Source organism: Entelurus aequoreus, linkage group LG03 (genome assembly GCF_033978785.1).
Source record: "Entelurus aequoreus isolate RoL-2023_Sb linkage group LG03, RoL_Eaeq_v1.1, whole genome shotgun sequence".
Lineage (NCBI taxonomy): Eukaryota > Metazoa > Chordata > Actinopteri > Syngnathiformes > Syngnathidae > Entelurus > Entelurus aequoreus.
In genome coordinates this window covers 11,932,217-11,960,106 of record NC_084733.1, presented here as the reverse complement: position 1 = coordinate 11,960,106, position 27,890 = coordinate 11,932,217, and the positions used below count along the sequence as shown (strand labels likewise).

General features: G+C 39.8%; 1 protein-coding gene across 1 annotated transcript in view; it reads right to left on the bottom strand.

The window, feature by feature from the left end:
• Positions 1-295: 295 nt before the first annotated feature.
• The window catches only part of dicer1 (dicer 1, ribonuclease type III), a 76,645-nt gene continuing 49,050 nt past the window's right edge, over positions 296-27,890 (bottom strand). The window contains exons 25-30 of the mRNA XM_062041230.1: positions 23,509-24,132; positions 10,141-10,396; positions 8,821-9,089; positions 5,753-5,915; positions 5,556-5,631; positions 296-954 (exon numbers count right to left, since the gene is read on the bottom strand). Coding sequence (XP_061897214.1) covers positions 789-954; positions 5,556-5,631; positions 5,753-5,915; positions 8,821-9,089; positions 10,141-10,396; positions 23,509-24,132 — 1,554 coding nt within the window. The 3' untranslated portion in view covers positions 296-788. The remainder of the gene's footprint in view (positions 955-5,555; positions 5,632-5,752; positions 5,916-8,820; positions 9,090-10,140; positions 10,397-23,508; positions 24,133-27,890) is intronic.

Below are 27,890 nucleotides of genomic sequence, written 5' to 3'. Positions count from 1 at the left end.
CAGTTGACAAAGTTTATACAAATACAGGAACATGCAACCTCAGGTGCTTGTTTAAAATGACACTTGTTGGGAATCTTTTCATCTCCTATCCGTTTTGCAGGGTATAGGCGTGAGCCCTCACGTTCGAGGCCAACAATAAAATGTGATATTTTCATATATATTCATATACTTTGCAATCTGTAGGATTTTGGTTGTCAACGTGACCACACTATTCTCATTAATTACAGACTGTAATAGACTACAAGTGCAAGAATGATTAAAATACAATTTCAAGACTTCTAACAGCAACACAGTAGTGTGTGTGTGTGTGTGTGTGTGTGTGTGTGTGTGTGTGTGTGTGTGTGTGTGTGTGTACGTGCGTGTTAGCCATATCTGCTTCGACCATGTTTTCAAACATGTAAAAACTGACTGGCATTAGTGCACAAGATGAGGAGTTAAGTGTTGAATTCTCCTTTCTACGTACTTTTACGAGACAATGTGACGAGGTGCGCGTGTCGTCCACTGAAGAGGCTAAGGGGGAAAAAACACGGGACAGACATTGCAACCTGACCTTTTGAACACTTGCTCAGTGTAAAAAGCACTAGTGATGAGTTGACACGAAAAAAAGAGAGAGATTGTGTTTGCGCAAAAAGAAAAAGAGCTATTGTACGTAGGTTTCCAAACACAGTGCTCGCCGTCTGCCTCGGACGCTCATCGCAGGTAGAACGTACACGGTGTTGTGCTGGAAAGCAAATACTGCTTTTTCTCCGCAAGCGTCAATAGTGTAGGTGCTTAATGCTGAGAGGAGCTCAGTTGTTTTGGACCTGAGGTTGATTGGCTTTGAGGCTGCGCAGAGCTCGTCGGGCTGCTGCTGACTTGGCGATGCGGTAGCTGCGGCCGACTCCTTTGAACTTGCCCTTCCCGACAACCTCCACCGTCACCCGGACTTTCCCGTCGTACGTTCTTTCAGCAGGGCTGTGGACAAGGAACACTTTTGTTCAGCACAAAAATTGGACTACCATGCACAATTTGCTTCCAGATTACATGGAAAAAGGAACAAAAACACAGAGCACAGAATGCTAAGTACCAGCTCGAGGTGCAACGCTGTGCCATAACCACAATTTGGTACGTACCTCCGTTTTAAGGTCACCGTGCGTCCTATTTTGGGTAGCATAAGCAGAACATTCTCTAATAAATACAATTCTCAAATAGAAAAATATGTATAGTTCTACTTTAGGATACGACTGCACCAATTTATGAGTTTTTCAGTTTACATCTTGGCTAACCGTTATGCTTTTGGGTTACCAGCGTTTCAAGTTACAAGCCACCTAAGTGTTAGCTGGCATGGCCAATGTCACAGTGGACCCCGTATGATCAGACTAGAGATGTCTGATAATGGCTTTTTTGCCGATATCCGATATTGTCCAACTCTTAATTACCAATTCCGATATAAACTGATACCGATATATACAGTCGTGGAATTAACACATTATTATGCCTAATTTTGTTGTGATGCCCCGTTGGATGTATTAAACAATGTAACAAGGTTTTCCAAAATAAATCAACTCAAGTTATGGAAAAAAATGCCAACATGGCACTGCCATATTTATTATTGAAGTCACAAAGTGCATTATTTTTTTTAACATGCCTCAAAACAGCAGCTTGGAAATTTGGGACATGCATGAGGAGGTTGAGGTGGGCGGGGTTGGGGGGGTAGCGGGGGGTGTATATTGTAGCGTCTCGGAAGAGTTAGTGCTGCAAGGGGTTCTGGGTATTTGTTCTGTTGCGTTTATGTTGTGTTACGGTGCGGATGTTCTCCTGAAATGTGTTTATCATTCTTGTTTGGTGTGAGTTCTTAGTGTGGCGCATATTTGTAACAGTGTTAAAGTTGTTTATACTATCACCCTCAGTGTGACCTGTATGGCTGTTGACCAAGTATGATTTGCATTCACTTCTGTGTGTGAAAAGCCGCAGATATTATGTGACTGGGCCGCCAAGCAAAAGCAGTGCCTTTAAGGTTTATTGGCGCTCTGTACTTCTCCCTACGTCCGTGTACTCAGCGGCATTTTAAAAAGTCACAAATGTAACTTTTTGAAACCGATACCGATAATTTCCGATATTACATTTTAAAGCATTTATCGGCCTATAATATCTGCAGTCCGATATTATCGGACATCCCGAGATCAGACCAAAACATCCAGTCTTACTCGCTAGCATTACTAATGGCTGTAGATGGACATAACTTTGCTTTTCCAAACATGGGAAGGAAAAAATTGAGTGTGACAGACAGTACTAAGAAAAAGTAGTAGATGATATTCATTGAATTAAAGAAATAAATCATCAATAACATGACAGAGTGTTGGTGAGGTAGTTGGAGCATAACGCTGCTAGTCTCAGGGATGTGAGCACCCTTTGGGAAAAAAAAAAAGGAAAGCTGAGGGGGGAAAAAGAGGAACATTTCTAACAGCAGGAAGTGCTGCCAATAAATACATTTCGAAAATCAACACTTCTTTACCTGAAATTGGGGGGATTTTTACACTATATTTTTACCTTTAGAGTTATTTTCATCTACCAGATGTTTACCTTATCCCAAAAAGCATCTGTTCAGTATTTGAACAGAAAAGTGTTTGATTGTGAGGCATTAAAAGCCACAAAATAAAAAATAAAAACGGATCCCACAGACCCGAACACCACACACACACACAAAAAAAACAACATTCTGTGGTACATTACATTGGACGTGTCAAAAAGAAAGCCAGATGAGAATAACTCTAATGGTAAAAATATAGTGTAAAAATGCACCCAATTTCAGGTAATGTAGTCTTGATTTTCGAAATGTATTTATTGGCAGCACTTCCAGCTGTTAAAAATGTTCCTCTTTTTTTCCCCCCTCAGCTTTCCTTTTTTCCCAAAGGGTGCTCACATCCCTGAGACTTTTAGAAGCGCTATGCTCCAACTGCCTCGCCAGCGCTCTGTCATGTTTTTGATAAGCCCTTTTATTGCCTCACAATCAAACACTTTTATGTTAAAATACTTGAACAGATGTTTACCTTATCCCAATAAACATCTGTCCAGTATCTTAACATAAAAGTGTTTGATTGTGAGGCATTAAAAGCCACAAAATAAAAAATGATAGCGGATCTCACAGACCCGAACACCACACAAGGGTTAAGTAGATAATTATAATAACATTATTATCATTGAAAATGTAATGTAAAATTCTATAACATGCATGCAAAGAAAACGTTTCCCATTTGGCAACTCTATCCTCTAGCCCACTCAGATAACATACTTCCGGTGTTGTGGACTCCGTTTACAACCCGTCACATCAAAAATATACTTTCTCGCTGGCTACTAATGTGAAGTGTATTGTGAGTTATATTTATATAGCGTTTTTTCTCCCGTCACTCAACGCGCTTTACATAGTGAAACCCATTACCTACACCTTTAAGCGACATTTAAACCAGTGTGGGTGGCACTGGGAGCAGGTGGGTAAAGTGTCTTGCCCAAGGACACAACGGCTGTGACAAGGATGGCGGGAGCGGGAATCGAACCTGGAACCCTGAAGTTGCTGGCACGGCCACCCTACCAACCGAGCCATGCCTCCCCACTAATAAATACTCTAGAACTACAACTGGTTCAAAACTAACAGTGTAATCATCCTAATATGATTAGCAGCAAAGTAGACAGCAGTTAACAAAACTAGCAAGCTTGTTTTGGTGCTCCTGACCGTCTCACCGTCCTTCAACGCAGTGCGGCATTTAGGCAAGAAGAAACAGCTAGTACCTCCAACTCCGAAAATGTTTGTTTGGATCGTATTTTATTGATATTTCATTAAAAAAATCAGAAGCGATTTTTGATATGAAAATGAAATTTCACAAGCCTCTAGTCTGCACCATACTCAAGCAGAATAAGTCGATAAAGCTAAGGATGTTTAAATCATATCTAAATGGCGGACATTTATGCATGAAAGTATGGAGAAGCCGCTGATGGTGTGTTTGACAGAGAAGCAGCTGAAAGATACTGTAGAAGTTTACTTCTCTCCAAGGCAAATGCGCCGGCACGATTTTGTCAAAAATAAAATCCAGATTTTCCATCCAGATTACGATTTCTTGGTAAAAACTACAAAAGACAACAAAAGGTGTTGAGGTTGCTGACGTCATCATGGCATTTGTAATGAAATAAACATAAAAAAGGCTAAGGAAACGTTATACATTTCTATATAAAGACAAATATTTGTGTCTTCGTTCATTATTTGTATCAATGTTTCTGTTTTTTCGTAGCAACTTTTTGCTCATTTTTCCCTTTTTGATGTTTTTTTTTTTAATTTTATATTTCTACAATGTGCTATACAGGCCCATAAAAAGCTCCATTCCACAAATGGCCCCTGGGCCACACTTTGAACATCACTGGTTTACATATTTCCCCAGGACTGTAAGTGTTGCAAACAATGATAGAGTGTCTCTAAGCTGGGTCTTCAAGTTCTGAGCACTTATGGAAGTGATAAAGGTTGTGTTGCTTATCTGTGTAAGCCATAATCATTAAAAATCATATTTAAAAAAAAAAAAAGCTTGGAAAATCTTGAGTTGCATGTTGTGAGCCTAAGTAACATATTAGTTTCACCTTGTAAATCTAATTGCTGGAATAAAAAACAAACTTTGCACGATATTGTAATTTTTTGGAGTTTCACCTAAATTTGTTTCCCGAATAGATGCGTGATGCCATTAACACTTCCTGTCCCTCACTTAGTACGTACATTGTGGGGAATTGCTCTGCCCCTGTACTGAAATGAAGGTTCAGTACTGAAAACTGTTAAACCCCTAATGTTATGTCAGAAAACTATTACAGCAGCTCAAAAAAGCAGTATTACTTTAACTGAATGGCAATGACCGTAAATTCGACTGATTGAATGCTTGTTTTAAAAGTGATAATATAAACAATGTGCTTTAAATTTAAAGGTCCAAAATATTCTGGCCACTAATGTATGAAGCTACCGTATTTTTCGGACTATAAGTCGCAGTTTTTTTCATAGTTTGGCCGGGGGTGCGACTTATACTCAGGAGTGACTTATGTGTGAAATTATTAACACATTACCATAAAATATCAAATAATATTATTTAGCTCATTCACGTAAGAGACTAGACGTATAAGATTTCATGGGATTTAGCGATTAGGAGTGACAGATTGTTTGGTAAACATATAGCATGTTCTATATGTTATAGTTATTAGAATGACTCTTACCATAATATGTTACATTAACATACCAGGCACGTTCTCAGTTGGTTATTTATGCCTCATATAAGGTACACTTATTCAGCCTGTCGTTCACTATTCTTTATTTATTTTAAATTGCCTTTCAAATGTCTATTCTTGGTGTTGGGTTTTATCAAATACATTTCCCCAAAAAATGCGAATTATACTCCAGTGCGACTTATATATGTTTTTTTCCTTCTTTATTATGCATTTTCGTTCCGGTGCGACTTATACGCCGGAGCGACTTATACTTCGAAAAATACGGTATGTTATATATAAAAAAATACAAATGTAAAACATAATATAAAAAAAAGTTCACTTACCTGAATTTGGCAGTTTCCGGTTCCATTTCAAGCAACTCCCTCACAGGAGAACGAGGCACATTTGCAGAAAATTTCTCTGTTGACAATGCAGAGTTGAATAAATACAATTCGCTTCATATAAATCCTCACACATTCTGTTCTTAAATCACACAACTGTCAGAAAATTATTGACACAGTGATGAATAACATTTCCTCACCTATTAGCGGCCTCATCATCGGATAATACACTTGCCACACCATCTCTAATGACATCCCGCTGTCCATGTAAATAGCTCCAGCTAGCGACTCAAAGATGTCCCCCATAGCTTTTGGGACTTCAATGTCCTCCTCCTTCTCCTCGTCTTCTTCAGAGCGCCGCAGCTAATAGCAAACACACACAGCTCTAAAGTGATGTTGTAACAACATAATTATGTAAATATACCCAATGTAAATTGAACAACAAGGAGCTAACAAAGTGATTTAGATCAGTATTGTTCAATCGACCCTGACCATATTTTAGGGGCCACAGGGTTTGTACTAGTTTACAAACACTCGCACACTTGCGATGGAGACAAGTGTTTACAATCGCTCCTCTACAGTTATATTTCAGGTGTGCAAATGCAGTGTGTAAGTGTCATTGTGTGTTTGGGGGTTGGTCTGACAAAAGAAAAAAACACACTCACGCATGCACATGCATAATAGACAACTGTTTCCGATCCCTCCTCCACAGCTACCGTATTTTTCGGACTATAAGTCGCAGTTTTTTTCATAGTTTGGCCGGGGGTGTGACTTATACTCAGGAGCGACTTATGTGTGAAATTATTAACACATTACCGTAAAATATCAAATACCGTATTTTTCCGGACTATAAGTCGCAGTTTTTTTCATAGTTTGGCCGGGGGTGCGACTTATACTCAGGAGCGACTTATGTGTGAAATTATTAACACATTAACGTAAAATATCAAATAATATTATTTAGCTCATTCACGTAAGAGACTAGACGTATAAGATTTCATGGGATTTAGCGATTAGGAGTGACAGATTGTTTGGTAAACGTATAGCATGTTCTATATGTTATAGTTATTTGAATGACTCTTACCATAATATGTTACGTTAACATACCAGGCACGTTCTCAGTTGGTTATTTATGCCTCATATAACGTACACTTATTCAGCCTGTTGTTCACTATTCTTTATTTATTTTAAATTGCCTTTCAAATGTCTATTCTTGGTGTTGGCTTTTATCAAATAAATTTCCCAAAAAAATGCGACTTATACTCCAGTGCGACTTATATATGTTTTTTCCCTTCTTTATTATGCATTTTCGGTCGGTGCGACTTGTACTCCTGAGCGACCTATACTCCGATAAATACGGTATGTCTTTATGTGCTCGACGCCTCAATCATTGGTATGTGTTCATCTACAAAACCATTCTGGGTACCACTCCATCTTATCTATCGTGTCTTTTAACAAAGAAACAAGGAAGTCACAATCTTCGTTCAATGAATGTTCTGCGATTTGTCGTCCCCATAGTAAGAACTGAACTGGGCAAGAAAGCGTTTAGGTTTTCAGCACCGAAGGCTTGGAATAACCTACAATCGAATCTTCACCTTCAAAGGATTGCAGTCTACCTTGTCTGTATGCACATGTGTTATGTGAGCAAGTTTTAATGTTGTAAATTTGATGTTTTATGTGTTGTTTACTGTTTTTAATGTAACCTTGCTGCTGCCCTCTTGGCCAGGTCTCCCTTGGAAAAGAGATCTTTGATCTCAATGGGATTTTAGCTGGTTAAATAAAGGCTAAATTAAAAAATAAAAAAAAAATCGCTCCTCTACAGTTACAATCCAAGTGTGCAAATACACAGTGCGCGTGTCGGGGATTGGTGTGACAGAAGTGAATAACATCTGCAACATAGACAACTCTTTGCGATTGCTCCTCTACAGTTAAATTCTGGCTGCGCAAACGCACAGTGTGTGTGTGGGGATAGGTCTGACAAAAGTAATTTTTTGTATTTTTTTAAATTTTAAATATACGCAAGAGACATCTGTTTGCGATCGCTCTTCTACAGTTTTATTATGAATGTAAGTCTTGTGGACTAAATACTCTATTTTCCACACTATAAGGTGCACCTAAAAACCTCCAATTTTCTCAAAAGCTGACAGTGCGCCTTATAATCCGGCGCGCCTTATGTATGGACCAATATTGAGCCACAGCAGGTCTCGCAACTACGGTAAGCAGCCGCCGACTTCATTTTCCCCCATAGGAGAAGGCGTGCCGTTTCATTTCCATTTGTGTGTTTATGTAAAGACCAGTGGATCGTAAATGCCTCGGCTGATATATCAGTCTCAACTGCGGTCCGAGCTTTCAGGAAGGCAGGAATTGTCACTGAACTGCCCAGACAACAGCAGCGACACTGACTCGATTAATGACGACTTCGAAAGTCGTATTCACCCAACTCTTTAATTCGGACACTGAAGAAGAAGAATTCGAGGGATTCGTGGATGAGGAATAACTTAATAAAGTGAGCTATACATGTTTATTTTGTGCGTTGTGTTGTGTGACATTAACGTTTGAGCAACGTTGAGTTATTGATATATTGTTATTGCTCTGCACTATTTCGAGTGTTACTATATTGTGACGTTTGATTTACCGTAACAGTATCAGACTGTTTTTTACGTGTGTATTGAATCGAGGAAAAGTTCCCCTCCACTATGTGATATAAATGTTGGTTATACCTTGCTGTTGTTAAAAGATAAACAAAATACCACGTCACTGACTTTACCTCGGGGAAAATAATAAAACAGCTTTTTATTCATTTTGGGAGTGAACGGAGTTGTCAGAATGCTGGTTTGTAATCTATTAATAAGGTTTGACTGACCTGACTGTTTTGTTGACATTCCCTTTAGCGCAGCTCCATCTAATGGATGCATAACGTAACCCCAGCCTCTACTGTAGCGTCTATTCTATGCGCCTTATAATGCGGTGCGCCTTATATATGAACAAAGTTTTAAAATAGGTCATTCATTGAAGGTGCGCCTTACAATCCGGTGTGCCTTATAGTGCGGAAAATACGGTATATACATTTACTGGATCATTGCCAATGTAACAGGACCACTTTCAAATACAACTACTACGCTCTAACCTAAGATTTGTCATTAAAAATAGAAGACGGCGAGCTGTAGAACTGGCAAAGAGTTGACATTATGATCAAATGATTCTATTAAATACAATTGCTCATATAAGATCATAATACCTTTAGGCGGGTAGACCAGGAAGTTGCACCTACCTCAGAGTCCATGCCTTGCATCTCATTCTTTTCAAGTTGAAACTGCACAAAGTCATCAATAACGTGGAACAGTTCAGGCGAGATGGCTTTGAAGTACTTATGGTAGTCATACTTGACAGCCAGAGAGGCAAAGATGGTGTTGTTGACAAGTGCCGAGCGCAGGTCAGTCAATACACCGGGGGAGTGCTGCCGGGGGTCTTCATAAAGGTGCTTTGTAATGAGGTAGTCAAGAATTGCATCTCCAAGGAACTCCAATCGTTGGTAACAATCTAAAAAGTAAAGAGGAACCATATGTACATCATTCACAAAGGCTCAAATATAAACATATTGTCACCGTGATTGCGTGTTGGATAGGGGTGTAACGGTACGTGTATTTGTATTGAACTGTTTCGGTACGGGGGTTCCGGTTCGGTGGTGTACCAAATAAGTTTCCACACGGACATATTAAGTAGCGTAACGCACATTGTGTAAACAATGCACACCGAGGCACAAAACACGGCATGCTAGCAGCTAACGGGCTACGATAGACTGACCATACGTCCTCTTTTCACCGGACATGTCCTCTTTTGCGGAGCTGTCAGGGCGGAGTTTCTTACCGTAAATGCTTCAAATGTCCGGCATTTTGAGTTAGGGTTGTGTGTATTTTCAATGTACGTTCAGGGTTAAGAAGGGGTTAAAAACAAAACAAATTGTGCGAGCAGCAGCACTGGTGAGGGAGGGGCAGAGACAGAGAGAGCGAGAGAGTTATGATAAACGCGCATGCGTCGCCAGGCTCTGCTTTTTATCCATAGATTTATCAGATTTAATTTTTTATTATCTATAGCAGGGGTGTCAAAAGTGTGCCCCGGAGGCCATTTGCGGCCCACAGCTAATGTTTTAAAGGCCCACGGCACATTCTAAAAATAAGATTAAAATAAACAAAAACATAACAAAAGTGAAATAAAAAAGCTTAAAGGTGAAATGTAATTTAGAAAAAGTTGCAATGTTGACTAATAAAACAAAGCTGGGTTTTTTTTTATTTCAAACTGTCATTGCTCAAAACATAATATTGAATCAAAATCAATGTTATTATGAATTATTGACCTATCCAAGGTTCCGATTACTTCACATCAAATATTCCACTAAGAAAAATATTTTTTGGTGGAAGATTTTGCAAATTTGGTAAATAAATAACCCAAAAATGTATATTTTGTTGTTTTATTACTGTACCGCAAATGAACCGAACCGTGACCTCTAAACCGAGGTACGTACCAAACGGAAATTTTTGTGTACCGTTACACCCCTAGTGTTGGGGGTTTAAGACAGATGCAGCAGTTTTACCTGTGATGGTGTTGTAATGGTAGGAAGCATGGGTGAAGGCTTGGAGGAGGTAAGCCTTGTTCTGAAAAGTGTAGTTAATCTTTCTTTCAAAGTTCTCAAAGCCAGAGATCAGGTGGTTGAGTGTTCTCTCTGCGTCTGGATGTTCCAGCATGCACCGCGGTGGGATTTTTAACCAGCCGTAGCACAGGTCACCCACTGAACATGTTGGGCTGGGCTGGCTGTCTGCGGTCAAGATCCCTCTCTCCAGTGGCAACACCTGTGTGCACAATACACATTATATAGACACAATTATAGACCGGACCAATGTTCCCTCTAATTTTTAATGTTTGTGAGCAAACGCACAAACTCCCTGAGCATTCAGTGGAGCACATGTGAGCAACATCAGACGTGCACACTGTGGCCACGCCAGCGTCACACCTGTCCCAAACCTGACATCATAACAATTTAAATGTTTTATTAAAATAATTTTCTGATATAAGTGATTTTGCCCTCTTAGAATGACAATGACAAAAAAACATGTTTTTCATGACCTATGTGGTATGTCTGGCTGTGGGTCCTGCCTTTAAAAGAAATGTTACCCCTTTCAGAGATTACATTTACCGGTAGTTCCTGTAACTTTCTGTCTGTAAAATACATCTTTTTATTAGCATTTATGAAATCTAGTGACATTATTTCATGAATAATATCCTTAGATTAACATTCTTAATAAATGGCAGTAAAATAAGCACACATCTGATTGAGGAGTCAGAGTGTTACAACCTGGCATTTTACACATTGTGTGGCGTTGGGGTTGTCCGACTTTTTGTGTGGCCTTAAACGCAACACTGGCTAAGTGCCATGAGTGCGTGTGTTGGTGCAGGTGAGACAGAGCAAGCGGCTTCTGTTGAAACGACGGATGACAACGTTGGTTTAAGCCTGGTTTGTATGGCAGAAAATTACCAGTTTTTATAGATAAAAGTTTTTTACTCATGTTTTTGGTGTGGTTACAAACAGTTTAGCTCAATAAAGTGATTGATGGAATTCCTTTCCGTAAAGTGTCTCGACGGACGATAATTGAACTGTGTTGACAAAGATTGTTTTATTCATTGGGGCCACTCTTGTTGTCACTTGTCACTCATAGAGTTGCATTGCAAAATCATACAGAATAAATTGTAATGTGTTTATTTTGTTTAAAGTTCAGATGGGATTTTTGATTTTCTGCGCGGCATTAATTTGCTGTGCGCGGAGGACGCGTGAGCAGTGCGCAATTGCGCAGGCGCGCACCTTAGAGGGAACGTTGGCCAGGACTGACAATGTTTTCATTGTGGATGATTGCTCAGAGCCGGGTTTCAAGTGATCTCCACAACGATTGGTCAAAAGGCGCTCACGTGACTACAGGGCGCCATGTTACGTACCAGTTTGAAGCCGCAGCTAAGCGACACTGCACTTCCTCATTATTCATTTATTTTAATTGAAGAGTGTTTGCCGAGCGCTTACTGTGTATACATGCCCTGTTCATGCGCCACTCGCAAAAAATGCGGGAAGCAATTGCATGTTTCCCCCGCAACCCATAAAGGAGAAAAATATGAGAAGTGAAGGTTTGCTAGGAAGAGCCAATAACAGTTTTCTTGTGCGAGGTAAGCAAGCATACACACACATGGGAAAATCCGGTACAATATATCGCACTCTCAGTCCCAGGGAATTATTACTCGTTGCCTGACAAAACTTTGCATCAAAATTGCACCTTTTCTGCATGTTGTCACCAACAAAGTTCCCTCTAATTTTTCATGTGTGTGAGCAAACGCAAAAACACCCCGAGCATTCAGTGGAATACAGACGTGCACACTGTGGCCATACCAGCAGCACATCTGTCTCAAACCTGACATAACAATTTAAATGTCTTATTATTATAATCAAGTGACACTAGTCATTTTCATGAGATTATTTTTGAAGGTAAGTGATTTGGCCCACTTAAATATATATATTTTTTTAATCAGCTATGTACTATAGTATTTTATGCCTGGGTGGGGGTCCTGCTTTGGAAAGATTGCGTACCCCTTGCAGAGATCACATTTGGTTCCCCCTAAAACATTCACATGTTGCATGAGATGACGTGTACATTCCTGTAACTTTGTCTGTAAAATAAATATTTATATTAGCAATTCTGTAATCAAGTAACATAAGTTCATGATTAATATCCAAAAATGTACATTCTTAATTAGAGATGTCGGACTGCCGATATTATCGGCCGATTAATGCTTTAAAATGTAATATCGGAAATTATCGGTATCGGTTTCAAAAAGTACAATTTATGACTTTTTAAAACGCCGCTGTGTACACGGACGTAGGGAGAAGTACAGAGCGCCAATAAACCTTAAAGGCACTGCCTTTGCGTGCCGGCCCAGTCACATAATATCTATGGCTTTTCACACACAAGTGAATGCAAGGCATACTTGGTCAACAGCCATACAGGTCACACTGAGGGTGGACGTATAAACAACTTTAACACTGTTACAAATATGCACCACACTGTGAACCCACACCAAACAAGAATGACAAACACATTTCGGGAGAACACCCGCACCGTAACACAACATAAACACAACAGAACAAATACCCAGAACCCCTTGCAGCACTAACTCTTCCTGGACGCTACAATATACACCCCCTCACCCTCCCCACCTCAACCCCGCCCACCTCAATCTCCTCATGCTCTCTCAGGGAGAGCATGTCCCAAATTCCAAGCTGCTGTTTTGAGGCATGTTAAAAAAAATAATGCACTTTGTGACTTCAATAATAAATATGGCAGTGCCATGTTGGCATTTTTTTTTCCATAACTTGAGTTGATTTATTTTGGAAAACCTTGTTACATTGTTTAATGCATCCAGCGGGACATCACAACAAAATTAGGCATAATAATGTGTTAATTCCACGACTGTATACATCGGTATCGGTCGATATCGGAATCTGTAATTAAGAGTTGGACAATATCGGAATATCGGCAAAAAAGCCATTATCGGACATCTCTATTCTTAATAAATAACAGTAGAATAAGCACCCATCTGATTGAGGAGTCAGTGTGTAATTTACACTTATGTGTAGTGTTGGAGTTGTCCAACTTTTTGTGTGGCCATAAACGCATCAGTGGCTAATTGCCATGAGTGTATGTGTTGGTGCAGGTGAGAGAGAGAGCACACACCTGCTGTTGATATAACAGATGACAAGGAATTGCTTTTGGCTTGGTTTGTGCGTTAGACAATTACCAGTTTTGCTAGATAGAAGTATTTTACAAATTTTTTTGGTGTGGTTATGGCCGACAATCAATTCCACTAGATAAAAAGGGATCGATGGAATTCCTGTCCCCCTTAAAGCGTCTCGACAGACGTTACAATAATTTAACATTGTTAACAAACATTGTTCTATCTGTTGTGGCCGCCTTTTGTCACCTGTTACTCACGGTTGCATTGCAACATCATACAAAACAAATTATGTGTTTATTTGGTTTAGAGTGGGATTTGACTTGATTTGCTCTGCGCAGAGGACGCGTGAGCAGTGTGCAATTGCGCACCTTAGAGGGATCGTTGGTCACCAATAATCCAAACTGAACTCAGTGTTTCCCATAAACTGCCAAGATACCTGTGGTGGTGTGGGCGTGGCCATGGGCGTGGTCACCATGACATCTTTGAGTAATTTGCATAATTTACTACAATTATTTGATTTTCTCTAAAAAGGCTCAAAAAATGTATACTTACTAATTAATAATAACAGTTTTGTTTTAAACGTCCATCCATCCATTTTACAATATAATTACAACACTTTATGTACATATTTATATACAGATTTGAACAATAAGTTATTCACTGAAATATATTTATTAATTGTGGTTCTTACAAAAAATATATCTTATAAAATATAAAAGCTAAAACGTCTCAAAGCTCTGCCCCTTTAATTAGTGCATATTAAATAATTTAACTTTAGCCTACTACTACAACCATATTATTTACCAGCAACATAAAGTGAAACAGAGGCAGAGGTGTCCTGCCACAGTCAGTAACAAATAAACAGAAAACAGTAGTGGTGGTAGATAGACACAGAGCTTCATCAAACATCTGATCCACTGAACAAAGAGCTCCAAAAATCTTGAACTTTAGACTGCCATCAGTTTTACTCCCTACACTTAACCATGTGTTTCCTACTGCCTGCAGACTTTGCACCCTTTGTTATATACACATGTTGTGTTTCTAATATAAATACATTTAATAAAGTCAAATACAACTAAGGCAACAAGAGAAGTATCCTACACTTCTCTTTTGTAAAGTAAATCTGAACAGCCGATATGGGCATCTACATCAACTATATGATTTGCCTGAGAAGCTGGAGAGGACAAAAAAAAAAAAAAAAAAATTAATTTGTGGCAGACGTAATTCTTTCGTGGCGGGCCGCCACAAATAAATGAATGTGTGGGAAACCATGACTCATAAATATTGCACTAAAGAGCAGCATTAGTTATGTAAGGTAATAATGCAACTAGGAAGCCATGACTTGCCACAGCAAAACCTATAAAAATGATTCAAAAAAGCAAAAGTAAAATCACAGGCATATATAATTCAGTGATTACAAACAAGGAGGCAGACACCACAGTTGACAGACTTTACACAAAAGTCATAATTGCTCCGTAATTGTTGGTCCAAAGCTAATGAGGATTTTGGCCAACTTAGAGTAAAATGTTTATTTTTGTTTGCTGTGTATTTCCTTACATACATTTCACCAGCGGTAGCGTGTTAAGAGAGCCGCTGCTCACTAAACACTGCATGAACGTAGCGGCAAAGTGCATCAAAAACGTCCACAAAATTGCCCCAAAAATTATTGTTCTATTCTTTGACGAAATAAAAGTTTTATTGTAAGTTTACCAACTGGAGTATATTCAGGACTATATAGACTTATTGTTTGGATTTATTTCGGCAAGAAAACTAACGTCAGGACGACTCAATTGCATGATTCTGGGTACAGCCGCGGGTACGAAACACGGCGCCTCTAGTTTAGATTTCCATACTCTTTATACACAACTCTGGTTCCTTGAAGAGGTGGGGGAAATAGTCGATTTTTAGATGCTTCGTAATTCAGACTTGGGGGATTGTACAATCAGTAAACATCAATAATTATTTATTTATTGTAAATAAAGTAATGCGGACAGTTCTAAAAGTTGGCTGAACGCAGCTAGCCACCTCAACGAGAGATCCGACCAGCTCCTTTATCTTAGGGAACTTATGTTCCAGTTTTGCACACATTTCCATTAATTTAATAAATGTAATGGGAATTAATTCAACTGTTATTTATTTATTTTACTGGTATCAAATATTACTGTTTATCAGTGTTGGGTTAGTTACTGAAAACCAGTAACTAGTTACAGTTACTAGTTACTTTATTTCAAAAGTAACTCAGTTACTTACACCAAAAAGTAATAAGTTACTGTGAAAAGTAACTAGTTACTTTTTATTTTAATGCCCTTTTAGCCTTCTTTTCAGTACTGTTATTGCACTGGAGAATAATACAACGTGTTGATCAACTTGACATGCATTTGCATCACTGAACTCTGCTAAGCAATGTGGTCTACATACAACACACAAAGACAAAGATATGTTTCAAAGGGCCAATTTATTTCAGGCCAGAACAAATTGACAAAACTATTTTAAATAGCGGCAACATAACATACATAAGTAACAAACCGCATAATAACAACATAGCTGTAAACATGGCTTCACCTAAGGAAGGCACACGTGACAAAGCCTAACCAGGCAGATTTGAATTGTTGTTTTGGGCAGTAGACGGGATCTTTGATCCAAGACACAACTTACATTTAACTAAAATGTTATTTTCTTTGTGCTCGACAAAAAAAAGAAGTGAGAATATCTCCATGTTAAGAAGACACTCTGCGGCTCTGTTGTTAGTAAACACAGACACGCCCCTCTCCCCTCCCCTCCCCTCCCCTCCCCACACCCACACCCAAACACACACAGGGCGCGCGTCTCTCTTCTCCGGCTTGTGACAAGAAGATTCAGAAGGACGACACTGCAGCGCTCCAATAAAACACACTCAGATCTTCTGTTTATAGCCGATACTACATAAAAATAACGTAAAATAACGCAGTATCGCATCATGTAGTAACGGTAACTGAGTTACTGAATATAAAAAATAACGCGTTAGATTACTAGTTACCGCCGAAACTAACGGCGTTACTTTGTAACGCGTTAGTCCCAACACTGCTGTTTATTAGGTCTTTCAATGTATTCATAAACAACAAGCTTGGAAAAAAATCACTATCCAATTGATATTTATGTACGCCTGGCATGACAATTTTCACAATAGCAAAGATTTAAATGTCACTCTTTCAATGACTTAACATTAATATATCTTGTTTTGACTGCCTATCAACAGACGTATTGCAAATAGTTAATTCTATTCAATCGGGCAATTTCCCGAAGGCTTTCAAAACTGCAGTCATTAAACCTCTTCTAAAAAAGCAGAGCCTAGATGCCTCTGTTATCAACAACTACAGACCAATTTCAAATCTACCATTCATAAGTAAAATAATTGAGAAAGTTGTCCTCCAACAACTAAATCACTTCTTGGCTTCTACTGGCTGCCACAACAACTTCCAGTCAGGATTTCGACCTCTTCATAGCACAGAGACGGCCCTTCTTAAAGTTATAAATGACATCCGTCTAAACACAGACTCTGGCAAAACTTCAGTATTAATGCTATTGGACCTCAGTGCTGCATTTGACACTGTCGACCACTCAATACTTTTGGACAGGTTGGAAAACTGGGTGGGGATCTCCGGCACCGTTTTAAGCTGGTTCAAGTCATATCTACAAGATAGGAACTATTTTGTTTCCATTGGTGACTTTGTATTAGAACCAACCAACGTGTGGAGTCCCCCAAGGTTCAACCTTGGGGCCGACTTTATTTAACATCTATATGCTCCCACTAGGAAAAATCATGCAAAATAATAACATTGACCATCATTGCTATGCCGATGACACCCAAATCTATGTAGCGCTATCACCAAATGACTATCGCCCCATAGATCTTCTGTGCCAGTGCATTGAGCAAGTCAAACACTGGATGTGCCAAAATTTCCTACAACTAAATGAAGATAAAACTGAGATCATTGTTTTTGGTGCTAAAAAAGAAAGGTTTAAAGTCGTCCAACACCTTCAATCACTGTCCCTGAAAACCTCAAATAAAGCCAGAAATCTTGGGGTTATTTTAGATTCTGATTTACATTTCGACAGTCACATCAAATCAGTAACAAAACCGGCCTACTATCACCTCAAAAATGTAACAAGACTTAGAGGGCTCATGTCAGCTCAAGACTTAGAAAAACTTGTACATGCCTTTATTACCAGTAGGCTAGACTATTGTAATGGTCTCCTTGCAGGTCTTCCCAAAAAAAACTGTCAGGCAGCTACAGCTTATTCAGAACTCTGCTGCTAGAGTTCTAACAAAGACCAAAAAATGTGAGCACATTACACCAATTCTTAAATCCTTACATTGGCTCCCTGTACATCAGAGAATTGATTTCAAAATCCTCCTGCTCACATATAAATCACTACATGGTCTAGGGCCGAAGTATATCACCGATATGCTCCCACTATATAAGCCCTCTAGATCAGTGGTCCCCAACCACCGGGCCGCAGAAGAATTTTTTATTATTATTATTATTTATTTATTTTTAAATTAATTCAACATAAATAACACAAGATACACTTACAATTAGTGCACCAACCCAAAAAACCTGGACATGTTTCAAACATTGGCGGGGTTTTTGCGTGAGACTGAGCCTGCGCCTTCATTCACCAAGCTGCTGAACGATCACCTGTCTGTGCTTTTAAAAGAGTTTGAGCGCTACTTCCCAACTTCAAAAGACCCACGAACTGCCAAGGAATGGATCCGCGACCCATTTGTCAACAAAGCAGATGAATCCAGCATGTCTGTGCAAGAAGAAAATCAAATGCTGGAGATCGCAAATGACGGCAGCCTTAAAAGTGTATTTCAGACAAAAACTCTTGCCTGTTTTCTGGATTAAAGTCATGGCAGAATACCCCGAGATCGCCACCACAGCACTGAAAACACTGTTGCCATTTCCAACATCCTATCTGTGTGAAGCGGGATTTTCTGCAGTGACAGCCACCAAAACAAAACAACGTAGCAGACTGGACATAAGCAACACACTTCGGGTGTCTGTCTCCCATTACCCCCAGTTGGGACCGTCTCGTTGCAAAGAAACAAGCTCAGGGCTCCCATTGATTTAGCGTTACGGTGAGTTAAAAATCTCATGCACTTTATATTTGTTTTTAATGTTGTATCTGCATCTTATTTTGAAGGCATGTAAACGTTACCTTAGCAACGAAAATCACACAAACATGCAGGAGGCTTATCTGACGGTTCAAACTGACAACTTTATTTCAGCTGTTGAAAAATAACATTCATAATGAAAGTAGTGTGGAATTGCTAATTCTTGTCATTTATATATTTTTCCACATGATTTTTTTTATTTATGTAATGGGCAGAGAGGAAGTTACCAAAGACGTTGATGTTATACTCATGTTATGTTGTTGGCGCAATGTGCTAATAAAGGTCCATATGAGTACACAGTGGATTCACGTTTATTATTTTACTTTATTATCAAGCGTTGACCGGTCCGCAGCTACAAAAAGGTTGGGGACCACTGCTCTAGATCACTAAGATCTTCTGAGACCAACCTGTTAGCGGTTCCCAGAGTAAACTCAAATCAAGGGAGCGCATCATTCAGTCACTATGCAACAAATAGCTGGAATAAACTTCCTGAAGATGTCAGACTTTCCCCAACTCTGACTACTTTTAAAACTAGACTGAAGACTTTTATGTTCACCTTAGCTTTCAGCTAAATCTTTTAATCTTTTAACTTTTAATGTCCGCACTATTTTTATTTTTATTGTCTGCTATTTAATTTTGCTTTTATTTTCTTTAATTTCACTTTGTTGTCTGTGAAGCACTTTGAGTCTGCCTTGTGTATGAAAAGCGCTATACAAATAAAGTTGCCTTGCCTTGCCTTGTTTTAATTCAAAATACATTTGTCAGGTTCCCACAGATTTGAAGTGTCAGAATACCATACGCCTCAGTTAAAAAAAAAAAATTGACATTTGGATAAATAGACAATTATGGAATTCATTGTTGGAGATGTCAAAAGATTTAACACAAAGTCTGCGTTTAGGTTTTTTTGTGACAGTTTGGGATTTTTGGCAAACCAACCTTTATAATTTTAAGCCAGTCGTCAGTAAATGACCATTTACCTATCCAATATCATACAAAGAATTTTAATGACAAAGTGTGTGTGTGTGGACAGCACTTGCCTGTTGAAAGTAGCAATAAAATCTGACAACACCTGAGTGGCCCTAAAATGGGTTGGAGGAGGATAAGAGCAGAAAGGCTGTGCATTCAAGCTGTCAATCTTACCAAATCATTTCTGGGACGCGTAGCCAGCCCTATGTGTGCTCTTACACACACATTTCAGCTGCGCTAGCGAGCGCCTTACAAATAATCGACCAAATTATTTTAGTTGTCTTTTAAAAAACAGAATATTGCTTAATGTGTCAAAAAAAAGGAAACCCATTTTGCATCATTTACCATCAATTAGTAGAATGTTACACAAATGTGTTTCTGTTGATTAATTCACCAAAAGGGAGCACAAAGGACATCATGTTGCAACATTATATATTGACCAAAGACTAGGGATGCATACCCAAACTCTGTAATTATGACAGTGCAAACAAAAATGTAGTGACCAGACAATTGTATGTATCAATTAATAGTAACTAATATTTAGTAGCACTAATATGAGGGGGAAAAAGAGCTTTAATATTCATCACACTGACACAAGTTTTTTTTAGCCAACACTGGACAGTGTTTCGCACAGACTGCCAATGTACTTGAGGTGGAGGGGGCGTGGCTAGAGGCGTGGTAGTGGCGGTGTCAATACAACATCAAATAATTTGTGCATAATCAGCGATTGGACACGCTCTAGTCCGTTTTGCAGCAGCCCTTAGTGGCCTACAAATAAAGATTTAGCTTGTTAGCTAGTCCTAGACCCCGGTCTATGGACTACCACACCGCAATGTAAACGTGCAAAAATACAAGGTTCATGACATGATTGCGTTATATAGAATATCGTGTTATATTGGGCCGAATTATATCAAATGGACACTCGTGATTTAGGGCTATATAAGTAAACATTGATTGATTGAAATTATGAGTGTATATTATTCTGCCTTTCCTGAATGTTGGAATTTAGCTTGGCAAATATGTGAAATCTTTCAAATTAGAGATGAAAAAGACAACTTGAGATTGTTAATTGATAGTATTCACAATAAAGTTACTATAAAACTAAGCACACAAAGAAAAGTGCAATAATATACACATTAAGTGCACATACATGTGGAAATCCTGTTAAATTAATAAGTGTAAAATAAACTGTTAAAAGCAACATAACAAACATAAAACAGAGTGCCACTTACAGGCAAATATTCAGCAAACCCAGTAAAAACAAATACTAGCCGCTAACTTTGTACCCCTCAAAGAGCACACATGCCACTACGGAGGCCTGTTGCTCAAACTATTAATTATAAAACAAAAATCGATGTTTTGTAGAACATGATTGTAGGAGATGGAAGCACATTTGTCCCCTGGAAGGTGAAGTGTTATCGTGTTAAGCAATGTCAGCTAAGATTGATCTGAGAGCCAAATGCAGTCATTAAAGGCCTACTGAAATGAATTTTTTAAATTTAAACGGGGATAGCATATCCATTCTATGTGTCATACTTGATCATTTCGCGATATTGCCATATTTTTGCTGAAAGGATTTAGTATAGAACAACGACGATAAAGTTTGCAACTTTTGGTCGCTGATTAAAAAAAGCCTTGCCTATACCGGAAGTAGCGTGACGTCACAGGAGGAAGAATTCCTCACAATTCCCGTTGTTTACAATGGAGCGAGAGAGATTCGGACCGAGAAAGCGACGATTACCCCATTAATTTGAGCGAGGATGAAAGATTCGTGGATGAGGAACGTTAGAGTGAAGAACTAGAGAGGCAGTGCAGGGTGTATCTTTTTTCGCTCTGACCGTAACTTAGGTACAAGGTCTCATTGGATTCCACACACTCTCCTTTTTCTATTGTGGATCACAGATTTGTATTTTAAACCACCTCGGATACTATATCCTCTTGAAAATGAGAGTCGAGAACGCGAAATGGACATTCACAGTGACTTTTATCTCCACGACAATACATCAGCGAAGCTCTTTAGCTACTGAGCTAACGTGATAGCATCTGGCTCAACTGCAGATAGAAACAAAATAAATAAATCCCTGACTGGAAGGATAGACAGAAGATCAACAATACTATTAAACCATGGACATGTAACTACACGGTTAATAATTCTCAGCCTGGCAAAGCTTAACAATGCTGTTGCTAACGACGCTGAAGCTAACTTAGCAACATAGCAACCGGACCTCACAGAGCTATGATAAAAACATTAGCGCTCCACCTACGCCAGCCAGCCCTCATCTGCTCATCAACACCTGTGCTCACCTGCGTTCCAGCGATCGACGGCGCGACGAAGGACTTCACCCGATCACAGATGTCTGCTATCCAAGTACCGTATTTTCCGCACCATAAGCCACACCTAAAAACCACAAATTTTCTCAAAAGCTGACAGTGCGGCTAATAACCCGGTGCGCTTTATATATGGATTAATATTAATATTTATTTTCATAAAGTTTAGGTCTCGCAACTACGGTAAACAGCCGCCATCTTTTTTCCCCGTAGAAGAGGAAGCGCTTCTTCTTCTACGGTTAGCAACCGCCCCCATAGAAGAGGAAGCGCTTCTTCTTCTACTGTAAGCAACCGCCAAGGTGAGCACCCGCCCCCGTAGAAGAAGAAGCGCGCGGATATTACGTTTCATTTCATTTGTGTGTTTCTGTAAAGACCACAAAATGTCTCCTACTAAGAGACACGCGTACAAGGTTCCACTGACTTTTGATATTCATGTGAACCGCACTGTGGATACAACGGGAGCACGTACAGTGAATATCCGTTAGCTTGCCATGCTAACGGCCAGAAACTTCCACCCATGGTGATATTCAAAAGGAAGACCTTGCCAAAAGAGAACTTTCCAGCCGGCGTCATCATAAAAGCTAACTCGAAGGGATGGATGGATGAAGAAAAGATGAGCGAGTGGTTGATAGACGTTTACGCGAAGAGACCGGGTGACACCGAAGAAGAAGAAGAATTCGAGGGATTTGTGGATGAGTAATAACTTCAGAACGTGAGCTTTAAATGTTTATTTTGTGTGTTGTGTGACACTAACGTATGAGCAACGTTGACTTATTGATGTTGCTATTGCTCTGCACTATTTTGAGTGTTACTATTTTTGTGATTGCACATTTGGACATTACATTTTGGGAGTGAACAGAGTTGTTAGAACGCTGGTTTGTAATATATTATTAAAGTTTTTGTGATTGCACATTTGCACATTACATTTTGGGAGTGAACAGAGTTGTTAGAACGCTGGTTTGTAATATATTATTAAAGTTTGACTGACCTATCTGACTGTTTTTTTGACATTCCCTTTAGCGCAGCGTAGGTGCGGCTAATAACACGGGGCGGCTAATAGGTAAACAAAGTTTTGAAATATGGCATTCATTGAAAGTGCGGCTAATAACACGGGGCGGCTTATGGTGCGGAAAATACGGTAAGTCCTCTTTGTTGTGTTGCTACAGCCAGCCGCTAATACACCGATCCCACCTACAGCTTTCTTCTTTGCAATCTCCATTGTTCATTAAACAAATTGCAAAAGATTCACCAACACAGATGTCCAGAATACTGTGGAATTGTTCGATGAAAACAGAGCAGTATGTATGGTGACACATTGGGTACGAATACTTCCGTTGCCGTCGTGACGTCACGCGCATACGTCATCATACATAGATGTTTCCAACCGGAAGTTTAGCGGGAAATTTAAAATTGCACTTTATAAGTTAACCAGGCCGTATTGGCATGTGTTCCAATGTTAAGATTTCATCATTGATATACAAACTATCAGACTGCGTGGTCGGTAGTAGTGGGTTTCAGTAGGCCTTTAAAAGAGCCACAGGTTCCCTACCCCTGCTTTAATACATTTTTTCTTGCATACAATTTTTTCTGGATTCGAGCGTATGCCTATTTTTAGTAGGAAATCCACACAACTCTTAATACATGAGGCCCCAGCACCGTTTCAAAAGTAGAAATTTGGCCAGTATGGGTTGGTTGAAATGTAAACAATACCCAACAGTAACAGAAGGAGGTGCTCACCTTTAGACCTAATGAGCAGAGGAACATCTGGGCAGCTCTCTCTCCACAGCTGGTCAGATAGCAGCCAAGCAAAGCCTCCACACAGTCGGCGATGCTCTTGTCTGCGATGCACTGCTCCGTGTGCAGGTCGTAGGAGATGGACTGTTTCCCCAGCTCGGTGCCACAGTTCTCCTCGGATGGATTCCAAAAGCCCACCACAAAGTCGTCCTCTTCGCCCGCCTTGCTGGGGTCCAAGTAGCACATGGCGTCCCATGAGCTGTAGTCAAAGTCCTCCGCTGATGATACAGTGGGCAGCGGCTCTGGGTGGTGGTGGGCCGACTGATACGGGTTCTTCTTTGGGGGCTTCCATTCATATGTGGCCTCGATGGGCGGTGGCGGGCTTGAAGCGGCCGTGAGTGACGGAGGGAAGCTGCTCAGGGAGATCTTCTTCCCAAATGCACCAGATCCCAGCAACATGTTGTCGATAAATTTGATGTGTTCCTTGTAATATTCCAAGTCGTCCTCCATGTTGACCTCATCCTTTGGCTCATCCTTCAGCATCAGCTCCCCCTCATCATCCACCTCCTCGCTCTCCTCTTCATCCTCATCACCAGAACGCCCGTTGGACAAAAGCTCCTCTTTGGCCTGGGTTAAAGGAACAGAGTAAAATGTATATATACTATTAATTTATTACTAATGAGACATATAATTATATATTACACGAATGGATGTTTGTTCAGATAGCTTAGCATAGTTTTTCTCCCCATAGGCAACGAAGTACCTGGCGCACCAAGGCCACGAGGGGCCTTAAATAGATCATTTTAATCACAGCCGTGTATAAAGTATGAACAATTCTGTTTCAGAGTTGGTCCCAAACATGGCGCCTTGTAGTCACGTGAGGGGCTTTTGACCAATCAGAGAGAGTATGGTCAGACAATCTCTTTAAATGATTGGTCAAAAACTAGAGATGTCCGATAATGGCTTTTTTGCCGATATCAGATATTGTCCAACTCTTAATTACCGATTCCGATATCAACAGATACCGATATATACAGTCGAGGAATTAACACATTATTATGCCTAATTTTGTTGTGATGCCCCGCTGGATGCATTAAACAATGTAACAAGGTTTTCCAAAATAAATCAATTCAAGTTATGGAAAAAAATGCCAACATGGCACTGCCATATTTATTATTGAAGTCACAAAGTGCTTTTTTTTTTTTTAACATGCCTCAAAACAGCAGCTTGGAATTTGGGACATGCTCTCCCTGAGAGAGCATGAGGAGGTTGAGGTGGGCGGGGTTGCGGGGGCGGGGGTAGCGGGGGGTGTATATTGTAGCGTCCCGGAAGAGTTAGTGCCTCAAGGGGTTCTGGGTATTTGTTCTGTTGTGTTTATGTTGTGTTACGGTGCGGATGTTCTCCCGAAATGTGTTTGTCATTCTTGTTTGGTGTGGGTTCACAGTGTGGCGCATATTTGTAACAGTGTTAAAGTTGTTTATACGGCCACCCTCAGTGTGACCTGTATGGCTGTTGACCAAGAATGCCCTGCATTCACTTGTGTGTGTGAAAAGCCGTAGATATTATGCGACTGGGCCGGCACGCAAAGGCAGTGCCTTTAAGGTTTATTGGCGCTCTGTACTTCTTCCTACGTCCGTGTACACAGCCGCGTTTGAAAAAGTCATACATTTAAATTTTCGATACCGATAATTTTGAAACCGATACCAATAATTTCCGATATTACATTTTAAAGCATTTATCGTCCGATATTATCGGACATCCCTATCAAAAACAATTCACGTGACTACAGAGCACCATGTTTGGGACCAACTCTGAAACAAGAGTTGTCCATATTTTCTCGATAGACGGCTCTGATTTGAATAGATCAGCCCATTTTGTGAAGGCACATGTGTTGGATATCGTCGTTCTTTGGAACAAGAATACTGAAGTATTGATGCCTTATGAAAAACAAAAAAGTGTTACTGTGTCCATCGAAGCCTCAATGTGTACCTGTCACTTTAAGAAATAAAAACACGCGACCGATAAAGCTGTTGTTAGGGCTGGCTTATTAAAATGATATCAAAATATATATCGCGATGAACAAGTAATCAATATCAAAAAATGTGTTTGATAAAACATTGATTCATTTATTTTCTTCTGTATGAACCGGATATTGCAAAAGCAAAGTTGGTTGCATGAACAAAAGCACTCGCTCTCTGGTAACCGAGCAACGCAGGAAGTGATCACTGATCAGTGGGAGTGACACGCTAACAGCCAATTAAGTAACAGTATCAACTATCCAGTTTGGTTTCGCCATCTTGTTGTCTCACGGTTGATTCTTTTCATGGAGAGAGAAGAGGAAGTAAAAATGAGTGCTGCAGAGATCAAAGAAATTGGAAAAGTCACCTGGACAGAATGGCAGTTGTTGGGTTTTTTTAAAAACAGACAGTAGTCAGACCAATGTGGTCTGTAATTTATGCAAGGCGCTCATTCTTACCACCTTAGCCGTGCACAGCCGGCACTAAACATGCAGAAAGCAATTCTTACATTTCAGTACCGGTATATTTAGATTTTCACATTTTTCACTATTTTTGTTCCACTTTATTAGGCATTTTGTATGTATTTCTTATTCTTGCATCATAATTGTAAGAGTTTTGTCACACCCGCTGTGACACAGGTTGGGACGGTTCCTTTTGTTTGGTGTTTTTACCTGTTGTCCCCAATATTGTGACCCTATGTTTTTTTGTAATTATGTCCAGGCTGGAGGCAAGCGGCGGGACGTCCACAGCTGATTGCAATCAACTTGTCCCATTTATTCCCTTAAGCTGTGGCGGGAAGGCGCTGGCTATTGTTGGAGGTTGGAAGACGTCTGTTTTCATGTCTCTGACTCGTAGGGTTTCTATCCCGCCCTGCACCTTCCTGCCCGTCCCGGCAGCTTGCCTGTTTGCCTACTCATTTGGTACTTGAGTTTTTTATGCCCGATTCTTTAAATAGCTCTTTTTTTGTTATTATTGGCACCATTGTTTTTTGTTATTGAGATCAGTAACAGTAAGGACAATAAAGGAACCTGTCACACTTACGGCACTTTTTTGGATCCACCATTGTAATTCCCCAGCAAGTTTATTGTTAAAGGTGCTATTTGCAACTTCCACACAGTAACATTTTTTCAAGCAAAAAATCTTACAAAAACACCAGCGGCTAGCTTTTGTTACTGTTAGTGGTTTAACAGAACACATTTGTTTGAAAAGTGTCTATATTATTGATAGGGACTGCCGATATTATCGGCCGATGAATGCTTTAAAATGTAATATCGGAAATGATCGGTATCGGGTTCAAAATTATCGGTATTGGCTTCAAAAAGTACAATGTATGACTTTTTATAACGCCGCTGTGTACACAGACGTAGGAAGAAGTACAGAGCGGCAATAAACCTTGAAGGCACTGCCTTTGCGTGCCGGCCCAGTCACATAATATCTACGGCTTTTCACACACACACAAGTGAATGCAAGGCATACTTGATCAACAGCCATACAGGTCACACTGAGGGTAGCCGTATAAACAACTTTAACACTGTTACAAATATGCGCCACACTGTGAACCCACACCAAACAAGAATGACAAACACATTTCGGGAGAACATCCGCACCGTAACACAACATTAACACAACAGAACAAATACCCAGAACCCCTTGCAGCACTAACTCTTCCGGGACACTACAATATACACCCCCTGCTGCCCCCTACCCCCCCACCTCAACCCCGCCCACCTCAACCTCCCAAGCTGCTGTTTTGAGGCATGTTAAAAAAAATAATGCACTTTGTGACTTCAATAATAAATATGGCAGTGCCATGTTGGCATTTTTTTTCCATAACTTGAGTTGATTTATTTTGGAAAACCTTGTTACATTGTTTAATGCATCCAGTGGGGCATCAAAACAAAATCAGGCATAATAATGTGTTAATTCCACGAATGTATATATTGGTATAGGTTGATATCGGTATTGGTAATTAAGAGTTGGACAATATCGGAATATCGGCAAAAAAGCCATTATCGGACATCTCTAATTATTGACAATTACTAAGTTTATGTAATAAAAAAATTTACCGGCCCGAATAAAATGATTGGTGTTTAGCCGGTCTCGTCAACACGTACGCGCAAGGGGCGCGTGCACACATACAAAAGCAGTCCAAAAAGAAGCAACTAACAATTTGCAGTCATTTAGTTGTTATGACAGAATATACATTTATTGACAGCTAACGCTAGCTATCCAAAAGGCTATTATTAGCGAACAACACCTAAAGATAATGTGTTACGTATGGACGTAATTACATCATTGCGTACGAGGAGCCATAAGAGGGCTGGATATACTGTGAAAAATACATTGCAAAGTTAGCGCCCTCGAGGC